This window comes from Typopeltis vanoorti, chromosome 10 (assembly GCF_054136105.1).
Source record: "Typopeltis vanoorti isolate ZY-2024b chromosome 10, IOZ_Tvanoo_1.0, whole genome shotgun sequence".
Lineage (NCBI taxonomy): Eukaryota > Metazoa > Arthropoda > Arachnida > Uropygi > Thelyphonidae > Typopeltis > Typopeltis vanoorti.
In genome coordinates, this window is record NC_143558.1 from 92,096,871 (window position 1) to 92,122,082 (window position 25,212).

Below are 25,212 nucleotides of genomic sequence, written 5' to 3' on the forward strand. Positions count from 1 at the left end.
CCTTGTTATCTTCCCATGATTTATCAACTTTTTGGAGTAAAGTGGAAATCTGATCCTGACATCCTCTATTTGATCTGAATTCAGCTTGTGCAAGTTTCTCTTCTAATTAGCTTTTCTCAATCCAGGAACACTCAGGAATCCAAGCATTAAGGAAATTCCTCTGGAATTGTTGCATTTAGGTTTATTTCCATTTTTTATAGATGGTTACTATGAGAGCTGTAATCCAATCATCTGAAATTTAACCTTCTGACCAGACTTTCTGAATTATGCAATATAGCCACTGTAGAACTTTTATACCCCCATATTTGAGCTTTTTTGGCCAAATTATTATTATTGACACCTCCAGGAAGCCCCATGACTCGTTGAGGGAGGGTAACTACTCTACAACTCTCTCCATGCAATTCTTGAACTACAATCAGCATCTGCACCAACGCCATCTACCGCCCACCACCACCACCATTAGTATTTTCACAGACAACCACAAATATTCATGCCTATGGTGGGATTCGAACCCAGCCTTTTGGCTGGAGAGCAGATACGCTAACTATTCGGCCAATCAAGCTGCCTGGTTGGTAAATATCATCTAATCCAGCTGTTTTTCCACACTTCAGTTTTTAATGGCCTTTCTATTTCAAATATTGATATGTATTTCTGATTGCTTTCCTCCTGAATGTTTTCTACCATGGTGCTGTCACTACATTTTTCATTTAACAGTCTTTCAAAGTAATTATGCCAAACATCTAGAATATCTTCATTCTTAGTGTTTTTTGTTATCTTTTTCCTCCATTTTTAGCTTTTTCAATAACATCCAGGATATTTTGCTAGCTTCCTGATGTTTATTTTCTGTGTTCTTACTAAAGTCTTCCCATGAGCTTTGTTTAGCTAATATTCTGTATTCTCTCAGCAGCTACTAGAACAAAACTCAATGAATTATGACAGATTAAAGGTTCTGAAATTTCAGATGAAGTTGCTTAATGTTTTAATTTAGATGATGGTATGAATAGACATGAAATATTAAGTGATGACAGCGATGGTTTTGCATACTACTTTGTCACTTATTCCTTCATCTTGAAATTCATTGCCAGTCGGTGGTATTTTGCTAAATGATTTTTATATTGTTACACTTTTCACTGATTTTCATGCTGTTAAAATTTCATAAATTATAATAGTTTTCCAAAATCCAACAATTATCATCCTTGATTAGTTTACATAGCAGGTTTCTTTTGTAAATTGTTTTAAATTTTGATTGATTTCTTGATCCATCAGTTGAATCAAGGCTGTTGCATTTTGTGACATGTATTTTTATGGTTTATGGGAACTTTTATATATACAATATAAAATTTTAAAAACAATGTTATATGTTTTTAATGTTATATAATGGTATTACCTACATGTAGAATGGAATGTTATCAATACAATGATGCATGCAGATGATCAGATAATGTTACAAGACCATGAAGATGACCTTCAAAAATCAGTTTATGAATTAAACAAAATAAGCCAACAATACAATTTAAAAATTTCACTAAAGAAAACAAAAGTCATGGCATTTAATGGTTGAGATCATGTTATATCAAAAAGAGTTATAGAAAATAAAATAATAGAACAGATGACAGAGTTTAATAATTTAGGCTGCATAATAACATATCTAAAAGATAAACATATAGATGAAAAAATAAAGAAATTTCAGAAAATATATGGAACAATTAAAAGAACATTGAATAAAAAACAAGACGAGAAACTCGACTAAAATTTTATGAAGTAATGGCCACTCTACTATACTATATGGTTCAGAAACATGGACTGTTAAAAAGAAAGATGAAAGTAAAATACAAGCTACAGAGATGAGATTTTTAATAGCAATTAAAGGATTCATAAAATTGGACTATATAAGAAATGAAGACATCAGAAAAGAACTAGATATTTATGATGTAAATGAAAAGATCATGGAATATAGAGAGAAATAAAAGAACATCTATTTAGGATGGAAGGATATCAGCTACCAAAAGAGATAGATAGATATAGACCAAAGCAAAAGAGAGAGAGGAAGACCAGTGAAGCTGGAACAGGGAAATGCCTAATCCTTGAAGAGAAGAAGAATGGAAATTAAAATTTATAATTTTTGAATTGTAAGGACCAGTTAATCAGCTCAGATAATTAGGAGTTTATAGCATGCCCACACACACACACTCCTTGCTTGCATGGTAGTTAGGGGTTGTAAAAAATGACCATGCAGAACAATCTTAATAATCAATAGAGAAAATTTTGATTGTACTGTGGCCTATCAAAATTTTTGTCAAAATTTTGACAAAAAAATTTTGTTATAAAACTCTCTTACTGTCAGTTTTAAATGTATAGGGAAATAAAAAAAAATTGTAAAACTAATATTTATTTAGTATACTGTAATTTAAAACATTAGAAACAGTGATAATTCAAGTGTTTTATTTCTTTATAAAAAAGTTATCAACAGTGGTTTGAAACAGTGCTTGTCACTCTCTTCTCATCATGTAACTTGTGATACAGACTGAACATCTTTTCTATGACTTGGTGAATTGCTATACGGATATGTTTGGATTAGCTTCGAACATTTTATCTTTTACACTTCCATTGTCATGAGATACGAGGGTGGTCTGAAAAGCTCTCGACCTAACAATGAAAAAATGAATTTATAATTTGAAAATTATTTTTATTTTTCAACATACTCTTCCTTAAAACTAATACATTTATTCTAGTGATGCTCCAGTGCCATTATCCCATCCTTATAATGGTTCTCAGTAAGCTCTACAAAATATCCCTCTACAGCAATCACCTCTTCACAATTCATCAGATGACAATTTAATGAATGGCAATTCATCGAATGAACAATTCTTTGTATGACTATTCATTGCACGACAATTCATCGAAAAGTCATTTTTCTTGCGTTCGGTAACGATATTTAATCTTACTCAAGATACAGACAACATATGGAAGTGGGCATTGAAACATAATAATTATTTTGTTGCATTTTAGAACATTTTACATAAGTGTACGTACTGCTTCATTGTGCAGATAACGATTTATCTATAGAGAACAAATTTTATTCTACCAAATTTTGTCAAAATAATACTAGTCAAACAAATTAAAACTTTAATATATGTCGTAATAACTGTAAAATTTCATTAAATTTCATCCAACCAGAGTGGAATTGCTAATATCATTTCAAAATTTCTTTACGGAAATGTTATGATAAAAGTGATCCATTTTGAACTAATACTGAGCTGTGCAGATAGCTTTTTATACTGACAACTTCTGTGAATTCTGCTAAGTTAGAAAGTTATTGTAATGCAAAATTTCACCCACATTGTTTCTTTGTAGCCCTGAATATAGCTGAACTGAAAACTGGAACTGTTCAACAATTTTTTGTAAAACTTCCAAATACAAAATCTGAGTAAAATTCATCCTATAATAATTGCTGTACTGGCATCACATATTACTATTAGTAGTAATAATAATAATGGAGCCTCTGTAGTTCAGTTGGTATAAACGAAGCACTTTAGTTAGAAAGACCTGGGTTGTAATCCCATATACGACATGCATAATTTTTATCAGTCCTCTTCAACTGTGGATAAGTTAGCAGGCCTAATACGGAGATGGCTGGACTTTTCCTGCGGGAAAACAGGCAAATCAGTCCTATGAACATACATATATACAGACAGGAAACAGTTATTGGAAAAGGAAGACAATAAGAAACCATAATGTTCTATAATTATTCCCATGTAAAGTAGCATTGCTATCCCACCAATCATAATGTTGAGGAGGAGGATGAGGAGCATTATTCATTATTACTGCTACTACTACTACTAATAATAACTCACCTATGTTAATAATGATATTATTATTATTTTTAATTAATTAATCCCTTGATTGTAAAGGATTTCTCAGAGTATAATAAAATATATAGGAATTCAGAGTAAAAATTGAAAAACTTGAAAAAAAAAAAAATCATTCCTGAAGATTTTTCAGTCATGTTTCACTTATTTATTCCTGTTTCAGGTATTTCAGTTTTAGACTGTTTCAGTTTCTGTTATTCCTGAATGACAACAAGTGCCATATGCCCTTATCTCACAAAGGTACTCACTCGTAGGCAAGTAATTGCAGTTAATAAGGGGAGAATTAAGCTAAGAATACCGATGAGTATGCACGTGGGTACATTTCTGGATTTTGAGAAGGTGATTGATGCAGTATTTAAAAAAAAAAAGGGATAAAAAGGTTAAAACGTTCTCTTAGAAAATAATAAAATAGGAATGATGAATAAAGACTCAGAAAAAAAAAAAAAAAAACTTACAAAACTTTTTGAAGCATGCTCATCTTGTTATATTTAGATGAGCAGCAGTTGGAAGTCTCATTCGAACTTCTGAAGGATGCCAGTGGTAAGTGGATCACAGTTAGAAAATGCAGCACTCAAGGAATGTGAGATAGGGTTGAGTTGGTTTGTATTAAGGCCAAAGCAACTGGCCATAAATCACTGTATGCGTTTTTTCTATTCGGTTCTCTTGTTTTTCAGCAAGAAAAATCCAAGTTTCAGGGAAAGAAAAAACCTTACATCCTCGTATGAGATGGGCTAACTCACCTTCATGTGAAACATCCTAATAAAGGCTCATGGCAGCCTAGATAAAAGTAGGATGCTGAAGTCCTTTTCAACAGTTTCAATAAACGAGGTGTAGAATTTTTCTATTCTCACTTTCTGTAGTTTTGTAGAAAATAAGTTTAGAATGGAGGAGTTTTTTGTATACATTCACACTCAGGTTTTTTGTAGTATTCTATTTTCTAGATGAGATGTTCTTAAAGTTGATTTTTCTGTTTTGGAGTTTTCGAGTTGACCAGAAGTTCAGTGTCTTTCCATATGTAAATATCTGCCATGTAAATATGCTTCAACTGAATCAACATTTTTTTCCCTATACTTTCCTTTCAATAATAACATTTGGGTTGAAATCCACACATTTCACTTAATAAATGGTGTTTAAGTATTATATAAAAATGAGGGAAGTGAAAGATTCATTACTAATATCTGAATTAGCACCTATTGTAAAATGTAATGGATAAAATTGTGGATAAAAGATTTCAAAACGTACATTTTCCACACTTTTGAATGACATCAATTAGGTGCTGACGTATGGTAGTCAACACTAACATAAAATTTCACAAAAGTGGTTGCCTTTTGGGAAACTGACCTAGATTTACTTCTCAATATACTGTGTTTGTTTAAATGCAAGCACAAGCACCGTGAATTTTTGCAAACCCACGTGTTATTAAATGCAAAACACAAGCCTTCAGAAATGTATTGGTGGCAATTGATGCGATTTTCCTACAAGTTGTGCCAATATTAATTACAGTCCACTTATATCAAATTCAGACTTTTACAAGAAAACATTGTCCATTCCATCAAACAGTTAAATTTTAAAGTTTAATATTGGAGTTGTTTTACTCATTCCATGTTTTGAAATGTGTGCTTCTAACACTTTCAACCAAGAGACTAATAATATATTATGTAAAGATTCGTATTTCACACTGTATTTACTCCATTACCACTTTCCGTGGTTCACTTCATATAAACAATGTAGATGTCTTGTAAACACCCCTTGCTTCTAATTCATTTCTGAGCTGCAACTGTTCTTGAAGGAAATAAACAATGTGCTCTGCCCTTTGATTTACAGACCTCTAAGCAGGGGATAAAAGGCTTATTCCCATTCCGATACCATAATGTTATATTGTGGCATTTACGTTGTAAGGTCATAAAGGTACACGTTGCTATAACCAAATTTAAAGTTTTATTAAATATTTCTAGTAAAGCTGAATGTACATGGTCAAATCATTTATCTGTGTTGCAGTTTTTGTTTCTTCAGATGGTAAGCAGTTCAAAGAAATGGCAGCTTGAACGAATACTAACTCATCAAAGCTGGTGTTCCTCAAGGCTCAGTTCTAGCTAAAAGCAAGGAGCCTTGAGACTTTTTTCATTATCTGTATAAAAAACGATCTCTGTTGAATGCAATTGAAAGGAAACGTAATCAGCTATACTGATAATACAGCAATAGTTTTCTCATCAAGCGACGTGCCAACCTTAAAGCATAATGAGGAATCGGATTGATTTATTATCATGGTTCAGTGAAAACAAAATCAAAATGAGCATTCAGAAAACTAAATTTATCCTATTTGAACTGAAGGGTAGAGAAGCAGTCCTACCAATTAAATATCATACCACTTACTGTGATCCAGAAGTGACTGCATTTGTGAAACTAAAACTCTACAGCTACCAGTATCTGGACATACACGTAAATCAAAATCTACAGTGGAAAAACCCACGGCCAAGTTGTTACAACTAAATTAAGGTACACGTTGTGTAGAAGGCATAATATTAAATACATAGTATCTCATACATTTTTACAGACTATACGAGGGTGGTCTGAAAAGTTCTCGGTCTAACAATGAAAAACGAATTTATAATTTCAAAATTATTTTTATTTTTCAACATAATCTCCCTTAAGACTAATACATTTATTCCAGCGATGCTCCAGCACCATTATCCTGTTCCTGTAGTGGCTCAGTAAGATCTGCAAACCCTCTACAGCTGCAATCACATCTCGATTCAAAGAAAAACGCTAACCAGCGAGGAAGAGTTTTAGTTTTGAGAAGAGATAGAAGTCAGAGGGAGCCAAATCTGCAGAATAGGGTGGATGTTCCAGCAATTCATTGTGCAGATCCCTTAATTTTCCCATTGCCAAAACACCTTTTGTAGGCAGGTGCATTGGCCTGATGAAAGATGATTTTTTCCTTCTGCAAACTGAGTCTTTTCTCGTGAATTTCTTTGTCAAGATAATTAATAAACAAAATGCCTTTAGCATCCCAAAACACCGATGCCATGACCTTTCCTGCTGCTGGAACTGACTTTGTCTTCTTTGGTGCTGAACAACCGGCTTCTGTCTAATGTTTTGACTGCTGTTTGGATTCTGGTGTGTAATGGTGAATCCAATAGTAATAATTAAGCATTAGAAATAAGAGAGAAGAATTTTTGGCATTAGTCAGTGAAATCTCACCAAAAGTTGTAGGCATTAGTGAAACTTGGCTGTCAGCAGAAGATGTGGTCACTGGAATTGAATGTGATGGGTACAGTATTTTCAGGGAGGATAGAGAAGATAGAACAGGAGGAGGAGTACTGTTGATGATAGCTGATGTGTTGCAGCCAAAGAAAGTAGTATATCATGATGATAGACATGTGAATGAGAGTTCATTTGAGGCAGTCTGGTGCGAAATAGTGACCAACGCAACCAAATATACAGTTGGATGCTGCTATAGGCCAGGGAGTACAGGGGGAGATATTGAATTCATGCATCAGCAACTTAGTGCAATGAGTGAAGGCTTAGTGATTATTATGGGGGATTTTAATTATGGTGATATCAATTGGAAGGAGGAAATATCACGTAGCAAAAAGGAAATGGAGTTCATACATCTTCTACGAGATAATTACTTGAAACAGCACGTAACTGAAGGGACACGTGGTGTGAGAGTGTTGGACCTGGTTATTGGTTCAGAGGTTATATGCATAAGTAAGGTGACCTCGTTACCTCCAGTTGGTGAAAGCGATCATGTGGTATTGACTTGGGAGGTTGCAAAATCTGTGGATTTTTCTATTAAGAAGGGGTATGTACGAAACTACAGGTTAGGCAGTTATAACAAGCTTCGGAGTGAGCTTGCAGCCATCCCATGGCAGAACATATTGCAAGGGAAAGATGTTAGCAGTGCTTGGGATAAAATCAGCGGGTATCTGAGGAAAGCAATATCAGATTGTGTCCCCATGGTCAGAAGGTCAAACAAGGCAGGCATTAGATGGATGAGCAGTAGTATCAAGCTTGAACTACAAAAAATAAAATGTTATGGAGAATTTACAAGGAGAAGGGCGATCAGGACACCCATGAGCAGTACAAGGCTCAAGCTAGGAAGGTTACCAGCATAGTAAGAAAAGCTAAATCAGATTATGAGAAGACCTTAGCCAAAGAGATCAAGGGTAATCCCAAAGAGTTCTTCCGCTATGTGGCAAGTAAGAGGAAGAATGACTTTGGAAGGATAACCTTAGTGGGTGCTGATGGTATTGAGGTGACAAAATCAGATGTAATAGTCGAGTTACTGAGTGATCACTTCTCAAAAGTCTATCACCCAAGTGAGGATATCTCTATACCTATAGCAATACCTAATGTGAGAATTGAAGCTAAAGAATCAGAGGTATTAAATATATTGCGAAACTTAAATGCAAACACTGCGGTAGGCTTAGATGGAATATCAGCTCGGGTGTTGCGTGAATGTGCAAATGAATTGTCAACCCCTCTTACCTGGATATTTAATTTAAGTTTGAACTCTGGTATGGTCCCTAGGGAGTGGAAGTTAGGCAAAGTGGTTCCTTTGCATAAGGGTGGCTCTAAAACTGCGGTATTGAATTACAGACCAATCACCATCTCAGGAGTAGTGGTAAAAGTATTGGAAAAGTTGGTTAAAGACAAAATTCAAGAATGGGTGGATCAGGATATGATACTCTATAGAGGCCAACATGGTTTTGTTAAAGGTAGATCCTGCCTTAGCAATCTATTAACTATCCATAATAGAATAACATCAGAGTTGGACAAAGGAACTGGCTACACAGTGGTACTTCTGGATTTTGCTAAGGCTTTTGACAGGATACCCCATAGAACACTGTTACGCAAATTGGAGCAGATGGGAATGGATATTAAATTGGTGATATGGATAGGAGAATGGCTCAGGGAGAGATACCATAAGGTGGTGTATGGAGGAGCCGAGTCCAGAATGAGGCAGGTGACCAGTGGTGTGCCTCAGGGCTCTGTGCTTGGGCCAATGTTGTTTAATTTGTATATAAATGATATAGGAAACGGCTTAAAGGGAGATATTCAGTTGTTTGCTGATGATGCAAAGTTGTGTAGTGCAATAAAAAATCAAGCTGATGTTGAAAGTTTGCAGGAGGATTTAAATAAGCTGGTAAAATGGGCAAAAGAAAATGGATGTCAGTTCAATGTGGAAAAGTGTAAAGTCTTGCATTTTGGGATTAAAAGATTACCAGCTGTGTACTACATAGATGGAAAGGTACTCCAAGAGATTGATGAGGCTAGGGACTTAAGGGGTATTGGTAGATAAGGAGATGAAGTTCAGAGGACACATTGCTAAGGTGTCCAAGATTGCACATAGGATTACTTGGTTGTTGAGGAACACACTGACATCCAGAGATAAAGAGGTTATTATTCCCCTTTATAAAGCATTGATACTTCTACATTTGGATTACTGTGCTCAGGTCTGGTCACCTGGATTCCTTGGAGATGAGGAGGCTGTGGAGAGGGTTCAGAGAAGAGTGACCAAGTTGGTGAGTGATATAAAAAATGCTCCCTACATTGATAGATTGAGAGCTTGTGGATTGCAGAGATTGGTTGATAGGCGAAGAAGAGGGGATATGATAGAAACATTCAAATTACTAAAAGGTTTTTATAGGATTGATGCAGGGGAAATGTTTCAGCTGTGTGATAGTGATGGAAGAACAAGAGGTCATCTCTGGAAATTAAAGAAGAGTGTGGTTAACAAAGGTGTCAGAACAAGGTTTTTTGCCTGGAGGGTGGTGAATGAGTGGAATTCATTGCCTGACTTTGTTGTGAGCTCTTCATCTGTAAATGAATTCAAGAAAAGATATGACAGATATTGTTTTGCTAGTTTGGGTCTCCCGCGATGAGTCTACTGACTCCATGGAGATACCCGTAATAATAATAATAATAATAATAATAATAAATCAATGCACAAAATCAGTTTTATTCTTGTTAAAATGCTCCAAGCACTGTTCAGAGATTTTCATGTGCGTGCATTTTTTATCTGCTGTGAGCAAGCGTGGCACCCATCTTGTGCAAAGCTTTTTCATTTGCAATTCTTCATGCAAAATATATCCTACTTGTTCTTTTTAAATGCCAATAGTCTCAGCAATTTCATGCACTTTGACTCACTGGTCATCCAATACCATATCGTGCACTTGATCAATGATTTCTAGTGGTGTTACACTTTTTGATCGTCCTCCACATGGATCATCTTCAAGGCTGGTACAGCCACATTTAAACTCGGCAGCCCATTTCTTAATTGTCGAAAACGAAAGAGAAGAGTGCCCATAAACTTTTATGAACTTTGCATGAATTCTTTTGGTGTTAAACCTTCCTTTACAAAGAATTTTATAACCGCACGATACTCAATTTTATCCATTTCGAGAGATACAGACAACATCTGTATCCCTTGAAATGGATATAATTGAGTATCGTGCTTTTGCTTCAGACAGCTGTAAAGAACAACCTACTTGATAGAATGACTTGCAATTTCACATGGATGGTTATGACAGATATACCAACTTAGAAAAAAAAATCTTGCCAATAGTGTTGCCATTTATGGTCGAGGCCGAGAACTTTTCTGACCACCCTTTTATTATAAACTGGTATACTGAAGAATTTGTTGTGGAATTTGTAGCTTAGGGGAGCATACAAAAATATCCTTGGCAAATTGCATAAACTAAATAGCAGAATATTAAAGAAAATCTTCATATTTAATCACGCTACAGTTTACTGACCTTGACATGCACTGTACCCTCAGGTACGATGGTCTAGTTTTCCTGATATATCAGGAAAAAAGTATCCTGGAGTTGCATTTCACATTTCTGCCACAAGAATCACTCTGACCTAGTTGTTGAATTTGAGAAAGTGGTGTATGGAGTTATTGAATGGAAGAAGATGACTAATGGTGTATCACAGGATTCAGTACTTGGACCATTGTTATTTGACTTATATATTAATGAATTTGGAGACACAAAAGAAAAGATATCCAGTTGTTTGCTAACTTGGATCAAGTGATATGGTGCTTATCAGGTCAGAATTCTTGCAGTCTGACTTGACCAGATTAATTCTAATGTCAATTAAATGTTTCTGAAGGTAAGGTGGTGCATTATGGGTGATAGATATTGAGACAGTGTCATTTTAAGGGGAATTTTCTGCATGTAGTCAGTGAAGCTACAAACTTGGGAGGGGTTGTAGTGGACAGTGAGTTAAAGTTTAGGACTCAGTGCTAAGATGGTTAAGTTACATAGCATACCACATCTCTTCACATTTGAAGAGAAGAACAATAACTTGTAAGAAAAGGAAGTCATTTACCCACTTGACGAGGCTTTGTCTGGATTACTTTGTGCATATATGATCATCTGGGTTCCAAGGACATTGGGAGATAGTTGAGATCCAGAGGCTGGTGGTAATGTGCCTATGAAATGCCATATATAAGGACAGATTGAAGGAATGTGGTCTTCAGAGTTGATGGATAAGAGGAGATCATTATAGAAACATGCAAGTTAGTGAGGGGTCGCTTACTGTATAGATAATTGTAATAGGCAGCTCATTGCTGGTGCAGGCAGAACTCTGAGTTATTTCCAAAAACTGGCTAAAGGTATGACTAGGAAGCATTTGTGAATCACATTCTTTTTCATTGCAAGTGGTGATTGCATGGAATAGGCTATTAGACATTGTATTTGTGATTGTATATTTGGTAAATGTTCAAAGAGAGGAATGATTGGTATTTCAAAGATGACAATAATTATGATCTCTTAAATCTAAGTTCTAATAAGTTGCTTCCAATATTAGTTCCAAAGCAGTTTTCTGAGCCTCCAAATTCAGGATCTACATTAGGCAGCCTTCTAGATCCAGAAGGTCTATGATCGTCTTAGACTAGTGTTTTCAAAACTTGCAGTACCTACATATCCCTTTTAAAATTTTGGTAATGCCGGCATGTTCCCTCTCTGGTGAATGCATTCAGTTTGGAAGAAGTTATAATATTACATTCAAACAATTGTAAAGATGTCTATTTTTTTAACATTCTCATTATAATAAATTACAAACACATCAAACAATTTTTTTTAGTTATAAAAGATATATTTAGTTATTTGAATTAGTATACATAAAATAGAAAAAGAATTATGAAATTTAAATTTTAAATAAAAAGAATGTTGAATGAGATGACTGAATTATTTCTGTTGTGAAGAAATTAGTTTGAAATCCTGTTCTGTATTTGCTACTTTTAGCCATAGGTGATTTCCACATCAAGAAGACTTTTTTGAGATTTACAAGCTGAGAAAACTAAAATTCCAAAGATATGAACTAGGGAAGGGCAGTATATTTCTGATAAAGAAAGATGACTGTTATTTTTTGACAAAACTCGCCAATATTCATTAGTGAAATTGAACCACATTGGATCATGCTGTCAACGCAGTCTTAATGGAATTCCTTTAGATTTTTATGATAGGTATTTCATTTAGATTTCCTAGATCCTGCTATAATTGAAAAATTAATTATAGAATAGACCTGCACTTATCTGTGACAGTAAAGAAAATAACAATATAAAATTTAAAAAAAATAGAAAAAAGGATTCAAAATTTTAAAAAAAAACTTTCTTCTACCCCTAAAGACTGTTCTCATACCCTTAGAGGTACATGTACCACATGTTGGAAAATGCTGGTTTAGACTACTGTTAAGTATCACCTTGTATTCAAGCCTCTTCTGATTTTCATGGCTGAATTTCATTGTACATTTCTCCTTTTTGTTTGTCTTTCAAAGATGAGAAACTTGAGTTATACAGGAGTAAAATGCTGCCATCTCTATACGGGAATGATTAGCTCACCTGTAAGTGTAAAATCCCTTGCTTTTTGGCATTTCACATATGATTTATGGTTTACAAAAACTCAATAACCTTTGGTTCGAGTTCTCTTGATGTCTCACTACATAAGACATGCTTAATCAACAGCAAATAGGCAAATATACAGCCTCCTAGGCAAAGTTTTTGTTTTAAGTTGTGCAATATCAAGACTATTCATGCCAGTGATTTGTATTTTTTATGCCTAATTACTTTTTGAGTTTTAGTAGGAAACAATTGAAAAGCAGAGGGTTTTAGAAAAGTTCTCATTATTCAGTTCAGTCTCACTGGAAATGATAATCCCCAGAATTTGGTCACCTCACATTTCACCTTTCTTATTAATTTTCTGAATCACTCTTTCAAATCTCCTTTAACATTTATTGTACCATTTCTACCTTGTATCAGAATTCTTAACATCCTGCCTTTTTTCCGTACAAAAAAGACCAGAACTAGGACTTGGGTTTCCTTATGAAAGAGAATAGATAATCTTCTTTTAGTGACCATCTTCAAACAGGTTTTCTACGATAATCATCTTCCAAGCATCCTATACATGATAGGACTTATGTCTTTGGAGTCTCACGACTCCAGGTTAATAGTCTGTTTCATTATATTGTAGCTTTACAATATAATGAAACAGACGTTATAATGCACCTTGTGTCTTTATATGCCTTCCTCATGCCATTTTCTCCAGAAGTGTAGTCTCCATTTGTTTAAGAAACACTAATGTGCTATAGCTTTGACTTTCTCAACAAGTGATTAAAAAAAAAAAAAAAGTCATTCAGTAGTTATTGAGTGCTCTGGGACTCCAGGTTAATAGTCTACTGTTTCATTATATTGTGGCTTACCATAGTGTCGTTGTAATGCACCTTGTGTCTTTATATGCCTTCCTCATGCCATTTTCTCCAGAAGTGTAGTCTCCATTTGTTTAAGAAACACTAATGTGCTATAGCTTTGACTTTCTCAACAAATGATTAAAAAAAAGTCATTCAGTAGTTATTGAGTGCTCTGGGAAAATTGAAACATTAGTTTACAATAAATTTAAATTATTGCTCTTAAAAATTACAGTAGTAGTAGTTGCATAATATTTTTTTTAGAATGCTTGACAAACTACTTTATGCAAGTAGTGCTTAACATTAGTGGGGAATGTAATGTAAAATGTTTTACCAGATCACCAAATAGCTCTCATTCTATGTTGTTGGGTTTCATTCTGTGAAAATGTTTTTTGCAGTCATTAGTGCTCTCTTTTCCAATGATATTAGTTTTACCTCGCCAAAAAAAATAATAATAAATAGTAATAAATAGTTGACTTTTTATACTAAATACCATTATTACAAATTCATTCATTGTAACAAACTACTTGAAAAATCCTAACTAAAACCTGAGGAGTAAAATGGTCTGTTAAAGCAAATTCACTATAGCAGACTCACTGTGACAAACTATTTTTGTTGTCCCTATGAGTTATATAGTGATATTTGGCTATACCGAGAAAAAAAAAATTATTTAACTCTTACACCAGTTTTTGAAGAATTTTAATCATTGGAACAAAAAAATAGGCCTATTCATTGTTGTCTTTTTTATTATTATTATTTTAGTTTTCTGATATATACTCTCGTGACATGTACCGGATATGATAGTCTAACATGTTGTTTATGATGTCTATCTGATCAGTTCCTGCATGTTAACCTTCTTTAGAAGATTTCTAACTGGATATTACTCATACTGTCATATTGCTTCATTTATACAAGATATTTATGCTGAATATATGTTACATTTTTTTTTTTTTATTTTTATGTTGGAAACCTTTCACACTGATTTCATATGCATTGATTTGTATTTCAATTTATCAACTTGATTAGGTTATCGTGATGCTCAGTGTGGTTGGATTGAAGTGAAAGAAGATACTCAGGAAGTGACAGGATCTTCAGTGTTTCATAAAAAGGCTCTTTTTCTAGTTATGTATGCTCCAAGAAGGGGAATCTTAGAGGTATGACACCATTCATTTTCTTTCATTTATCAGTTCAGTTGCATTGCTTATTTGCATATTACAGATGGGTAGAGTTGCATTCATGCCTGTAACATCTATTCTGGAAACATTGATTTTTAATGAAACTTAGTATTTGAGATCCTTATGAGAGTTTGTCAATCCATTTCTGATGTAATTTGAAAAACTTTTTTTTCCCTTTAGACTTAAGAGGTATTAAATGTAGGTATTCTTGAGATATCTGAGTAAGAATGTATGACGTGGGCCTAAAAACAAAGCTGAAGATGTTCTTCTTGAGATGGCCAAGGAAGAATGTATGATACAAGCCTAAAAGAGAGCTGAAGACATTTTCATTGAGATAACCATTATAGAGTGTATTTACAATATCTAAGGCTTAACCTCAAAGGTCTTAAATGCAGATAAAACCAGCATTTTTGGCCACAACAATGCAAAGTGTGCCAAACTTTGAAGTTTAGTTTATCCACTGCAGCCAAATCATCTGCCTACACCTTCATGTTGGTTAGTCCATTAGTAGCCTTGGATATATTCTCTAGCCAATAAGCATTATTCAATGCTCACTACCTCAAACTCATAGAGACCAGAAAAGTAGTTTGTTATAGCGGATAGATAATTTGCTGGTGAATTTCTTCTACCATAACATCATATCCGTGGGACTTTTCAATAGTTTGTTACAGTGAATGAGTTATGGCACTGTTTTCTATGTCTACCCACTCTTATTCTGCAGTCGATCTTGCAGTCTGCTCTCTTATCATTTTTCCACTGCTCAGATGGGATGTTGAAGAAAATACATACTGAAGCAATCATTTTCCTGTTATTAGCACTGTGTCTTAATGGGAAACATGTCCTCCTACATGGATGCCCATGTGGAAAATGGACCAGGCTGACTGGAATACATTTTCCCATCTTGCAAAATTTAATATTGAAGCAGTCAGCAGACACCTATTAATGAAGCAGTGAAGTATGTCACAGATTGTATTGTCCATGCAGCTACTGCAGCAATTTCAAAAACATCCTGATTTCCACTCTGTTCAAAGCCTTGGTGGAATCCAGAGTGCCAAGCAGCCAAAAAAAGATCAAGTTAGAGCATGGGGTATATTTTGTAGATACCCTTTCACAGTGCTATTGCATTTAAACATGCTTTTGCCAAAGCATGTTATGTGAGATGTCAGAGTCATAAACAATCCTGAATCCAATTTACATCATCGATTAATCAAACAACCAGTGCAAAAATTGTATGGGATAAAATATGAAAGATGATAGTTAGATACAGAATACACCATTTGTCTGCCTTGGAAGATAATGGATATATTGCTGCTGATCCCAAAGCTATTGCAGATACTGCAGGAGAAAGCTTTGCAAGAATCTCACTAAGAGCAAGGAACATCAATTAGCATCCCATCCTGTAGAGGAGAGGCTGCTAATTAATGTTCCTTGCTCTGCAATTATTGCACACTTGTGCATTCAAAGCTTGATTATGGATCTCAGGTTCAGTTCTGCAAGAGAGCATGCTCCTGGTGGTTGGACTTATCCATCATCAGGGTATCTGAATAGCTACTTTCCACACATCGCCCATTCAGAGTCTTTGTTTTTTGTCTTTTAATTAAACTCTAAAAATTAGGTCCCTTCCAGATCATCCTGCATGGACTACTCTCTTTTATCTGTGTTGGGAGATCCAATATCACACAATTCTGATTGCCATTAATCCTTTTTGGTATGCACGTTATGAATATTGACAACATTACCTGCATCAAACAAACAGCATTCCTCCATGTCAGGCTTGTACCCATTCTACAATCTTTCATTTTGTCATCTTCAGAAGTCTCATGCACTGTTATCTTTCTACCTTCAATTGTTTAATACACACAGAGCAGCCCTTTTGCTTCAATCTCTGTTTTATTGCAGAATTGTCTATTTCGCATATGATGATTGACTAGCACCAAAAAAAAAAGTGATAATCACTTGGGAAAAATGTCAGGAGAATATGAAGGATGAGGGAGTACCTCCCATCCTAAACTACAAATCTTCTCACTGGTAAGTTTTGTAGTATGAGGTTTTGCGTTGTCATGTAAGAATAACACTTTCTTTTGATTAACTAGTCCTGACTGTTTCTGAAGTAATGCAACCTGCATATTCTTGCATTGCATTGAGTAGATCTCGGTCGTAATTGTTTAGCCTACAGCGAAGAAACTAATAGTGGACAATACTGGCTCCAGTCCACCACATACACAAAGCATGGTCTTTTGGGGATGAAGCAGTGCCTTTGAAATGTGTGGCACTGGATTGTTTGGTGGACAACCAAAGATAATTTCACTTCCTGTTAGAGAGTACAAGATCCATTTTTTATCACAAGTGAGCAAGTAATCCAAAAATGGCTCATTTTTGTGATGAAAGAAATGAAGAACAAATTGATAGCCTTTGAAGTTTGTCTTCTGATATGCATGTGGGACCCATTTGCTTAGCCTCCATGATTTTCCCAGTTGATGCAAGTGTAAACAAAGTGTAAATTGTTTCACCACTCATGTTAAACATTTGTGAAAGTTCTTGACATGTTAATCTTGAATTATTTTCAATAGCTGCACATAATTCTTCATTATCAATAAGGAGGGTCTTTCTGAACGTGGTACACCTTCAAGTGATTCATCACCAGAAAGAAATTTTTTAAACGATTTCTGTGCAGTACATTTACGATACCACATCTTTTCCAAATGCCACATGTATCTTACAGAATGCTTCTGATGCCTTCAAACCAAGTTTAAATTCATAAAGCAAACAAACCCAAATTACATGATGTTCAGCTGACATTTTAAAATGATTGAAACTCACAGAAAAAGAATACACACCAACTTCTGCTTATCTGTGGCTTATGATGCACATAAAAAATTGCACTCTGCAAACCACTATAAAATAAAACAAGTCATTGCAGAAAACTCAACCAAAAACCCACACGAACGTTTTTGGTTACCTGATATTTATTAATACCTTGTATATATAACTATTTATTAATACCTTTAATATAGAGATACTCTAATAATAAATTAAAGACTTAATTCGGTATGTTAGTCAAGTAAATAATTGTTTAATATCCGACATGTTTCGCTGACTAATATCTGTCAGCATTTTCAGGGATAATACACTGGTAAGCAATGGAAGTAACAAAAACTAGAAAACTAACCGACAATTCTAAAAATTATATAAGGTTATTACTGTGCATGATACAATACACGTGTCGCAAGTACAACATTTTATTTGTTGAGATATTTATTGTAATTTTCATGAAAGTTCATTTCTTTTTGGTTAAATGATCTAATTAGAGTTTTCCATATATCTGGTAGGATTAGGCCTTGATTCTTATTTAAGTTACCTGTTGAACGGGCGACTGTAGCAGCTTCTTTGAATGTTCTGGAATAGTAGTTCTCTTCTATGTAGGGCATATGACTCATATCCCATTCAGTATTATGGTTGGTAGAGGCGAGGTGGGAAGAAAGGCCTGATATATCTTGTCTGTTATTCCTTACATAGCCTATGTGTTCTTTCTTTCTTGTTTCAAAACTTCTAGATGTCTGTCCGATGTAATTGATGCTGCATGAACAGGGTATGCTGTAAACTCCAGAGTATTTGAAGAAAGGATGGCTATCTTTCGGGGATCTTATAAACTTTTGAATGGTCTCAATAGGTTTGAAGGTTACTCTGATATTATATGGTTTTAGAAGAAGAGCTAATTTTTTGGATATGGTACTAACAAATGGAATTGTTATAGAGCTGATGTACTGGTTTTCATCAGGATCTGTGGTACTGTATAGCTCTTTTTTTAAGCAACACTTCCACAACACTATCAAGTTCACATTGGAACTAGAAAAAGATAATAAACTTCCATTCCTAGAGGTCCTTATTAAGAAACAAACTGACAATAGCATCAATCTGTAGGTATATAGAAAACCTACCAACACAGGATGCTACCTCCATTTTGACTCGTCTCACCACATATCCCAGAAACTCAGCATTATCCATATGCTTAAAAAAAGAGCTATACAGTGTACCACAACCCTGGCAACTTACAAGAAGAATTAATAAAAATATCCAGAGATCTATCCCTAAATGGCTACCCTACAAGACTCATCAACAAGATTCTCTTTAATGACATACCACAAAGACAACGAGATGAAACCCAATACATCAAGCTCTATAACAATTCCATTTGTTAGTACCATATCCAAAAAATTAGCTCTTCTTCTAAATACCCTGTTCATGCGGCATCAATTACATCGGACAGACATCTAGAAGTTTTGAAACAAGAAAGAAAGAACACATAGGCTATGTAAGGAATAACAGACAAGATATATCAGGCCTTTCTTCCCACTTCACCTCTACCAACCATAATATTGAATGGGATATGAATCATATGCCCTACATAGGAGAGAACTACCATTCCAGAACATTCAAAGAAGCTGCTACAGTCGCCCGCTCAACAGGTAACTTAAATAAGAATCAAGGCCTAATCCTACCAGATATATGGAAAACTCTAATTAGATCATTTAACCAAAATGGAATGAACTTTCATGAAAATTACAATAAATATCTCAACAAATAAAACATTGTATTTGCGACGTACGTATTGTATCACGCACAGTGATAACTTTATATAATTTTTAGAACTGTCGGTTAGTTTCCTAGTTTTTGTTACTTTCCATTGCTTACCAGTCTATCCCTGAAAATGCTGACAGATATTACTTAGTGAAACATGTCGGATATTAAACAATTATTTACTTGACTAACATACCGAATTAAGTCTTTAATTTATTAATACTAGTGGTCAAGAAAAAAGGTCATAATAGTAAGACTATGTTGATGGAAGTTTTTTCACTTGGCCATGCTACCAATTATATATTGGTTTAATCCTTTATCCAAGTGTAAGCAAACAAAGTTTGCACCTGAAGTATTTTCATGACTGGAGCAACTCTTGGCAAAGGTGGTATAAGTTCTCATCACTTTCCTTAGTATCCCATAATGCAAAACACATCTCCTTGTGGACACATATAATGCTATGCATTAAGGGAAGGATCAATACCCAGACTGCTTTCAATCTATGTTGAGGTGAAAAAGTAAAGGGTTGCTCATCATAGGCCTAGAGTAGTTAGTATAGGGGTGCAAGAGAGCCTGATAGTATTAGGAGAAAAAAAAGACAGATAGATAGCATGAGAGAGAGAGAGAGAAGGCCTCAGCTCTTTTATATCATCATATAGCAAAAGGCTATCAGTTTTTGTTTTTCACCAATCTCATAGATGAACAACCAAAAAACCAATTGAAACTAAAGCACAAAGATGACTGATACTCAGGTGGTTAGCCTTATCTGGTTAACTGCCTTGAGTTGGCCTTCTCTGCTTGGGATTGCTCTCCAATCATCCCTGCAATTGACTATAAGACTACATTGAATTAAGAGGATGGAACTATTTAAAAAACCTCTCATAGCAAGATTAGACAGAATTTTATCTCCCCCTGGTGAATACTGCATAAGGTGGGTGGTCTACACCATTGATAAATTTGATATCAATACCTAGAATGCTTCTTTCTAAATACAAAAAAGTCTGACTGAACAATAAAATTTCCACAGTACAATATTATAAAGCATTTAGATGTCATATTGCTGATTTTCAAATCCACGTTTTTTTTAACCTTCCTTCCATAAATGGTATTTTAATTCATTAATTACAAAATTCTCTTCCCATTGCTGACAGGTGGTGGGTATTGTAAAAAATAACCTGTTCTGTTGTAAATAGTGGCATGCCCAACATATTACATAATCTGTTCCAAATACGCAGAGCAAGAGGGCAGCTGTAGAATGCACATTCTACTGTTTCTAATTGGTAACAGATGTCACAGATTGGATCTCCAGTGTTAAAGTACCTCCATTTGATGTCATTAACTGGAAGGCGACCATATGCAATTCTCCAAGCAAGATCCTTCCTGTTAGGGTAACCTTGGAACTTCGTCAAGTTATGAAACAAAATATTATTGTCAGTACCCAACTGTGGAACTTCTCAGTGAAAGAGATTAATGATTTCTTTATACCAAATTTTACTTTATTTTAATCGAAAGAATGTCAGTTTTGGAATGTTTTAGCAGTGTTAAGCACAGAGTGTTGTAGTAATCAGGAACAATCTCAGCTTTTCGACCTTTATAATCTTTAACTCCAAACAGGGGAAGATGAAAATCCAAGTAGTACCGGAGAAGGTCTGCACATGTGTGATTAGTTTGCAATATTTTATGGATATTTGAAACTGTATTATTTAAATAGCAGAATTTTAAGACTGGAAGTCCAAATCCTCCATGATAGTTGAAGAAATTCCTTTTTAGCTTCTTGTTATCTGCTAGACCAAAAAAAATTGCAAAGGTTTGCTATATAATTGCTTTTCTTCAGCTTCTGTGATGTCTGTAATATTTATTATGTACAACTGAGCAGGAAAGGTTATGGTTTTGAGTACTATGGCTTTAGAAGAAAAGGAGAGTTCTTGGACTGGCAATATTGGATAAGTGGACAAAGGAATTCCAAGTATAATGAGGGGTTCTCTCTTTGGGGTTAGTCCAAAAGAAAAGAATGCTTCCAAGATCTCACTTTCCATTAACTTTTAATTTTATCTTGTCTGCATTAATAATTAATCTGCTGCTTTTGCTGAATTTTTCCAAAATACCAAAAAATATATATATGGAATCATTATCCTTCAAAGTTTCGACTACATCATCGGCATATGCTAATACCTTATTTTCCTTTTAGTTGAAGAAACTGTTATTCCTCGCACAGCATGTGTATTGTTGACTTGTTGTAAGAAAGGTTCATGAAGCAATGCAAAGAGCAGTGGACTGAGAGGGCAACCTTGCTTGACTCCTTTTTGAATTTTTACTGGGTCTGACAGGAACCCCCTTAACTAGGAGGTGGGTGGTTGAATTGGCATATGCTCATTTGATAACAGATAGCAGTTTTTTACCTACACCAATTTTCTGGAGGATGTGGAATAGAAGGGATGCTGATATTATCGAATGTTTGAGTAAGGTCTACTGATAGCACTGCCATCAACTGCTTTTTCGTGTTAACTAAGCGATTAGATCACGTGCAGAAATAGATTAAATTCTACTGCTCGACCTGGTACTCCATACACCTGTGGTGTATGGAGTACCAGGTGTGTGCTTTTAATTATATATTTCCTTCCCACTTTGAGCCTGTTATTGATAATGCGGAAAAATATTTTGTAGTCAGCATTAGATAGCGAAATAGGTCTCCAGCTGCTGATTAAGGTGTGATCTCTATTAGGTTTAGGAATGAGAACAGTATGGCTTGGTACAAATTCACTTGGTGTATGTCCTGATGAGAAAAAGGAATTAAATAGTGTAACTGGAATGGGAAGAATAAAATCCCAGGTCTCACGATAAAGTTCTATCCCTAGACCATCAGGCACTGGGGATTTTCTTGTCTGGCATTCTTTATAGGCTGCAACTTCGGATGCTGTAATGGGACTGTCATGCCCATCTTGGATATGAACAGGAAAGTCATTAATGTTCCAAGAGTTATCATTTCCAACAGTACTATTGTCTTCAAACAGATTTTTGTAGTGTTTTTGAAAGGAGTCAGGGATGTCTTTAGTGGTGGACATGTCATCAACACAGATTTCAGTGATAGTCCTTTCTTTGCGAAATTTTGTAAATTGCCCATTGAAGAATGCAGCTGACAGGCTATCTGCTAAGTGCTGTTGTATTCTTATCTTAAAATTTCTTTCTTCTACTTGTTTCTGCCTATCTCTATGTTAATGTTTCTAATGATGTTGCTACATTTTATACCATTGCATTGGTTTGTACAAACCAGCTTCTCTCTTTATACAGATCTTTCAACTTTTTCCTTTTGAGGAAAGCCTGTTCCTTTCCCATTCCATGATATTCTGCTTTACTGCTTGTTTGAATTTTAACCACATATCCCAATTCCAGGTAACATTATTCCAATTCAAACAGAGGGTATGGAATTTAGTTGAAAAGATCAAAGGAAAATTTGGTGGAAGTCTCCATGGTCCAGAAGAGATCTCTACTTTTTTCCATGCAGTGGAACTTAAGTATGACTGGATTATGATCTGACATGTTGATGTCAAGATGTTTTATCTGAATTATCCTATTTATAAGGGAAGAAGAGATATAAATTTGATCAATATGAGTACCAATACCTTGATTCATGTATGTGTATGCCTGGAGATTAGGATTGCGAATCCTCCATATGTCTACTAGTTGAGCATCGTCAAGACATACTTTTAACTGTGCATATCCCACTTTTCCACTCCTGGGGGTGTCCTCCTATTTTGTCTAATGTGGGGTTGTCAATACTGTTCTAGTTTTGAACTGCTATGATGTAGTGGGCACCATATAAATATGGCTCCAATTCCTGGAAGAATTTTCGTGTAATTGTTCCATTAGATGGAGCATAAACATTTATAAACTTTATTACACATCCACAGTATTTCAAATTTATTGTCAAGATTCTCCCTTCTGCATCCCTTTGGATATTACAGAATGACCCAAGGAGGTGGGCAAGAATAAGAACTCCTACTCCAGCCCTGTTAAATCTTCCAAAGCTCCAATAAGAAAGAAGTGGATATCTATCTGTTAAACTTTTTATATCTGCAGAAGTATGTTTCTTGGAGAAACAAAAACCATTTAGTTTCAATATAGTTTCTTGTTTAATTTGCCTATGGAATCCTCGTACATTTAATGAGGCAATGCAGAAAGGAGATGTTATAATTATTGAAGTGTCACTGGTACGTCTTTAACTTCTAAATTTTGGATGAACCCGATGAGGTCTTCAATCTGTGAAGAAGCAATTGTGTAACCTGCTTCTTGTAAACTGTTTTCCAGTTTTATACAGTTGCTTTCCGTTACTTAATTTCATGGCTATCATTTTTTATTTGGAAGCTAGTTATTTTCTTTTCATGTAGATAATAACTGTACTTAGAAAACTTTGAATCAGAAACTTTATTATATTTTCTTTAATTGTATCTCTTGCTCTCTCTATTAGCATGAGTTGGTTCTTCATAATCCATAAACTCTTCTGAGCCCGAAGAGTTTTCATTTGATGATCCACAGCTTTCTCCATCTTTACATTTTTTATTACTTCTTTTTCAAAATTTTTTTGTTTATCTTCAATTTTTTTTATTAATTCATCTTTCCGTTTTGATGATCTTGTCTCCATATTAAGTTCTTTCAGTTGTCTTGCTTTTCTGTTTTTTTTCCAATTTCTCCTTGTAGAACAGTTGAATGTTTTTGCATTTCATTGTGTACCTGTTCAGTTGTTATTTTAGGTTCATTATTGGTAATTTCAACTGATGTTCCATCAGCATTTGATGAAAAAGTTGCTCCTGCAGATCTGGAATTTTGGGGCTAATTTCTGACTGATTTGGTCTTGCACTTTTTGTGATTTTACCAAGTGTAGTTTGCTTAAAAGCGCAGTCTTTATTAGACTGAATTGGAAGATCCGGGAACTCTTCATTATGCCTCTCTGATATATATGGTGTTCTAATTGGCTCTACAGGAGCTCCCACTCTTTCCGTGAAAGTTCTAAAAGGACAGATGTTAACGCGGTGTTCAAAACTTTCACATTGCTGACATGGTTTGAGGTGATCATATGAACTGCAACACAGGCATTGACGTTGTACTCCGAGATAGTTTACCATAACTCAGGTTGTAGTGATGTTGACAAAATTTGGTATGGGTGTCTTCATATCCATTGTGAAGGTGACATTACCAGAAAACCATTTTGTATCTTCACTTGACAAACCCTTTCGTATATTACTAATCTTACCCCATTTCGAAAATGTCTGTATAAGAATTTCATTACTATTCTCTATATATTCCATCAGAAATCTTTCGATTTTTACTGTTTTTACCTGGCTCTCGACCATTACAGGAATAACTGTGCTGCCTTCGAAAGTAAAACCCTGTAGTAGTTTTTTCCTTGATTCCACATCTTTAACTACAATTAAATATTTCCCTCCACCATAAGGGGTGAAAGAATGAATCTTGTTTGCACCAACTATCTCTTTTAAAACTTTAGTTACCGGTCTCACTTCTTCACATCCGGGAATTTCAATTCCTAGAGTTTGCACCCTTGGAGGAACTGATACCATTATCTCAAATGCGAAAAAGACTATAATCTCTGCATTTAATTGGAAAGGAAATCGAATGTAAAACCCTGTAATAATTTTTTCCTTGTTTCCACATCTTTAATTACAATTAAATATTTCCCTCCGCCACAAGGGGTGAAAGAATGAATCTTGTTTGCACCAACTATCTCTTTTAAAACCTTAGTTATCTGTCTCACTTCTTCACATCCAGGAATTTCAATTCCTAGAGTTTGCACCCTTGGAGGAACTTTTACCATTATCTCAAGTGCAAAAAAGACTATAATCTCTGCATTTAATTGGAAAGGAAAAAAACTTTCAGTTGTAAGA

At 34.9% G+C, this 25,212-nt stretch overlaps 1 protein-coding gene across 2 annotated transcripts in view; it reads left to right on the forward strand.

Annotated features, from left to right (window-relative positions):
- Rab3-GAP (Rab3 GTPase activating protein) overlaps nt 1-25,212 on the forward strand; it is a 732,105-nt gene that overhangs the window by 258,736 nt on the left and 448,157 nt on the right. For both annotated transcript variants that reach the window (XM_090399255.1, XM_090399256.1), the window contains one exon: nt 14,589-14,716. In XM_090399255.1, the coding sequence (XP_090255381.1) occupies nt 14,589-14,716 (128 nt within the window). The remainder of the gene's footprint in view (nt 1-14,588; nt 14,717-25,212) is intronic.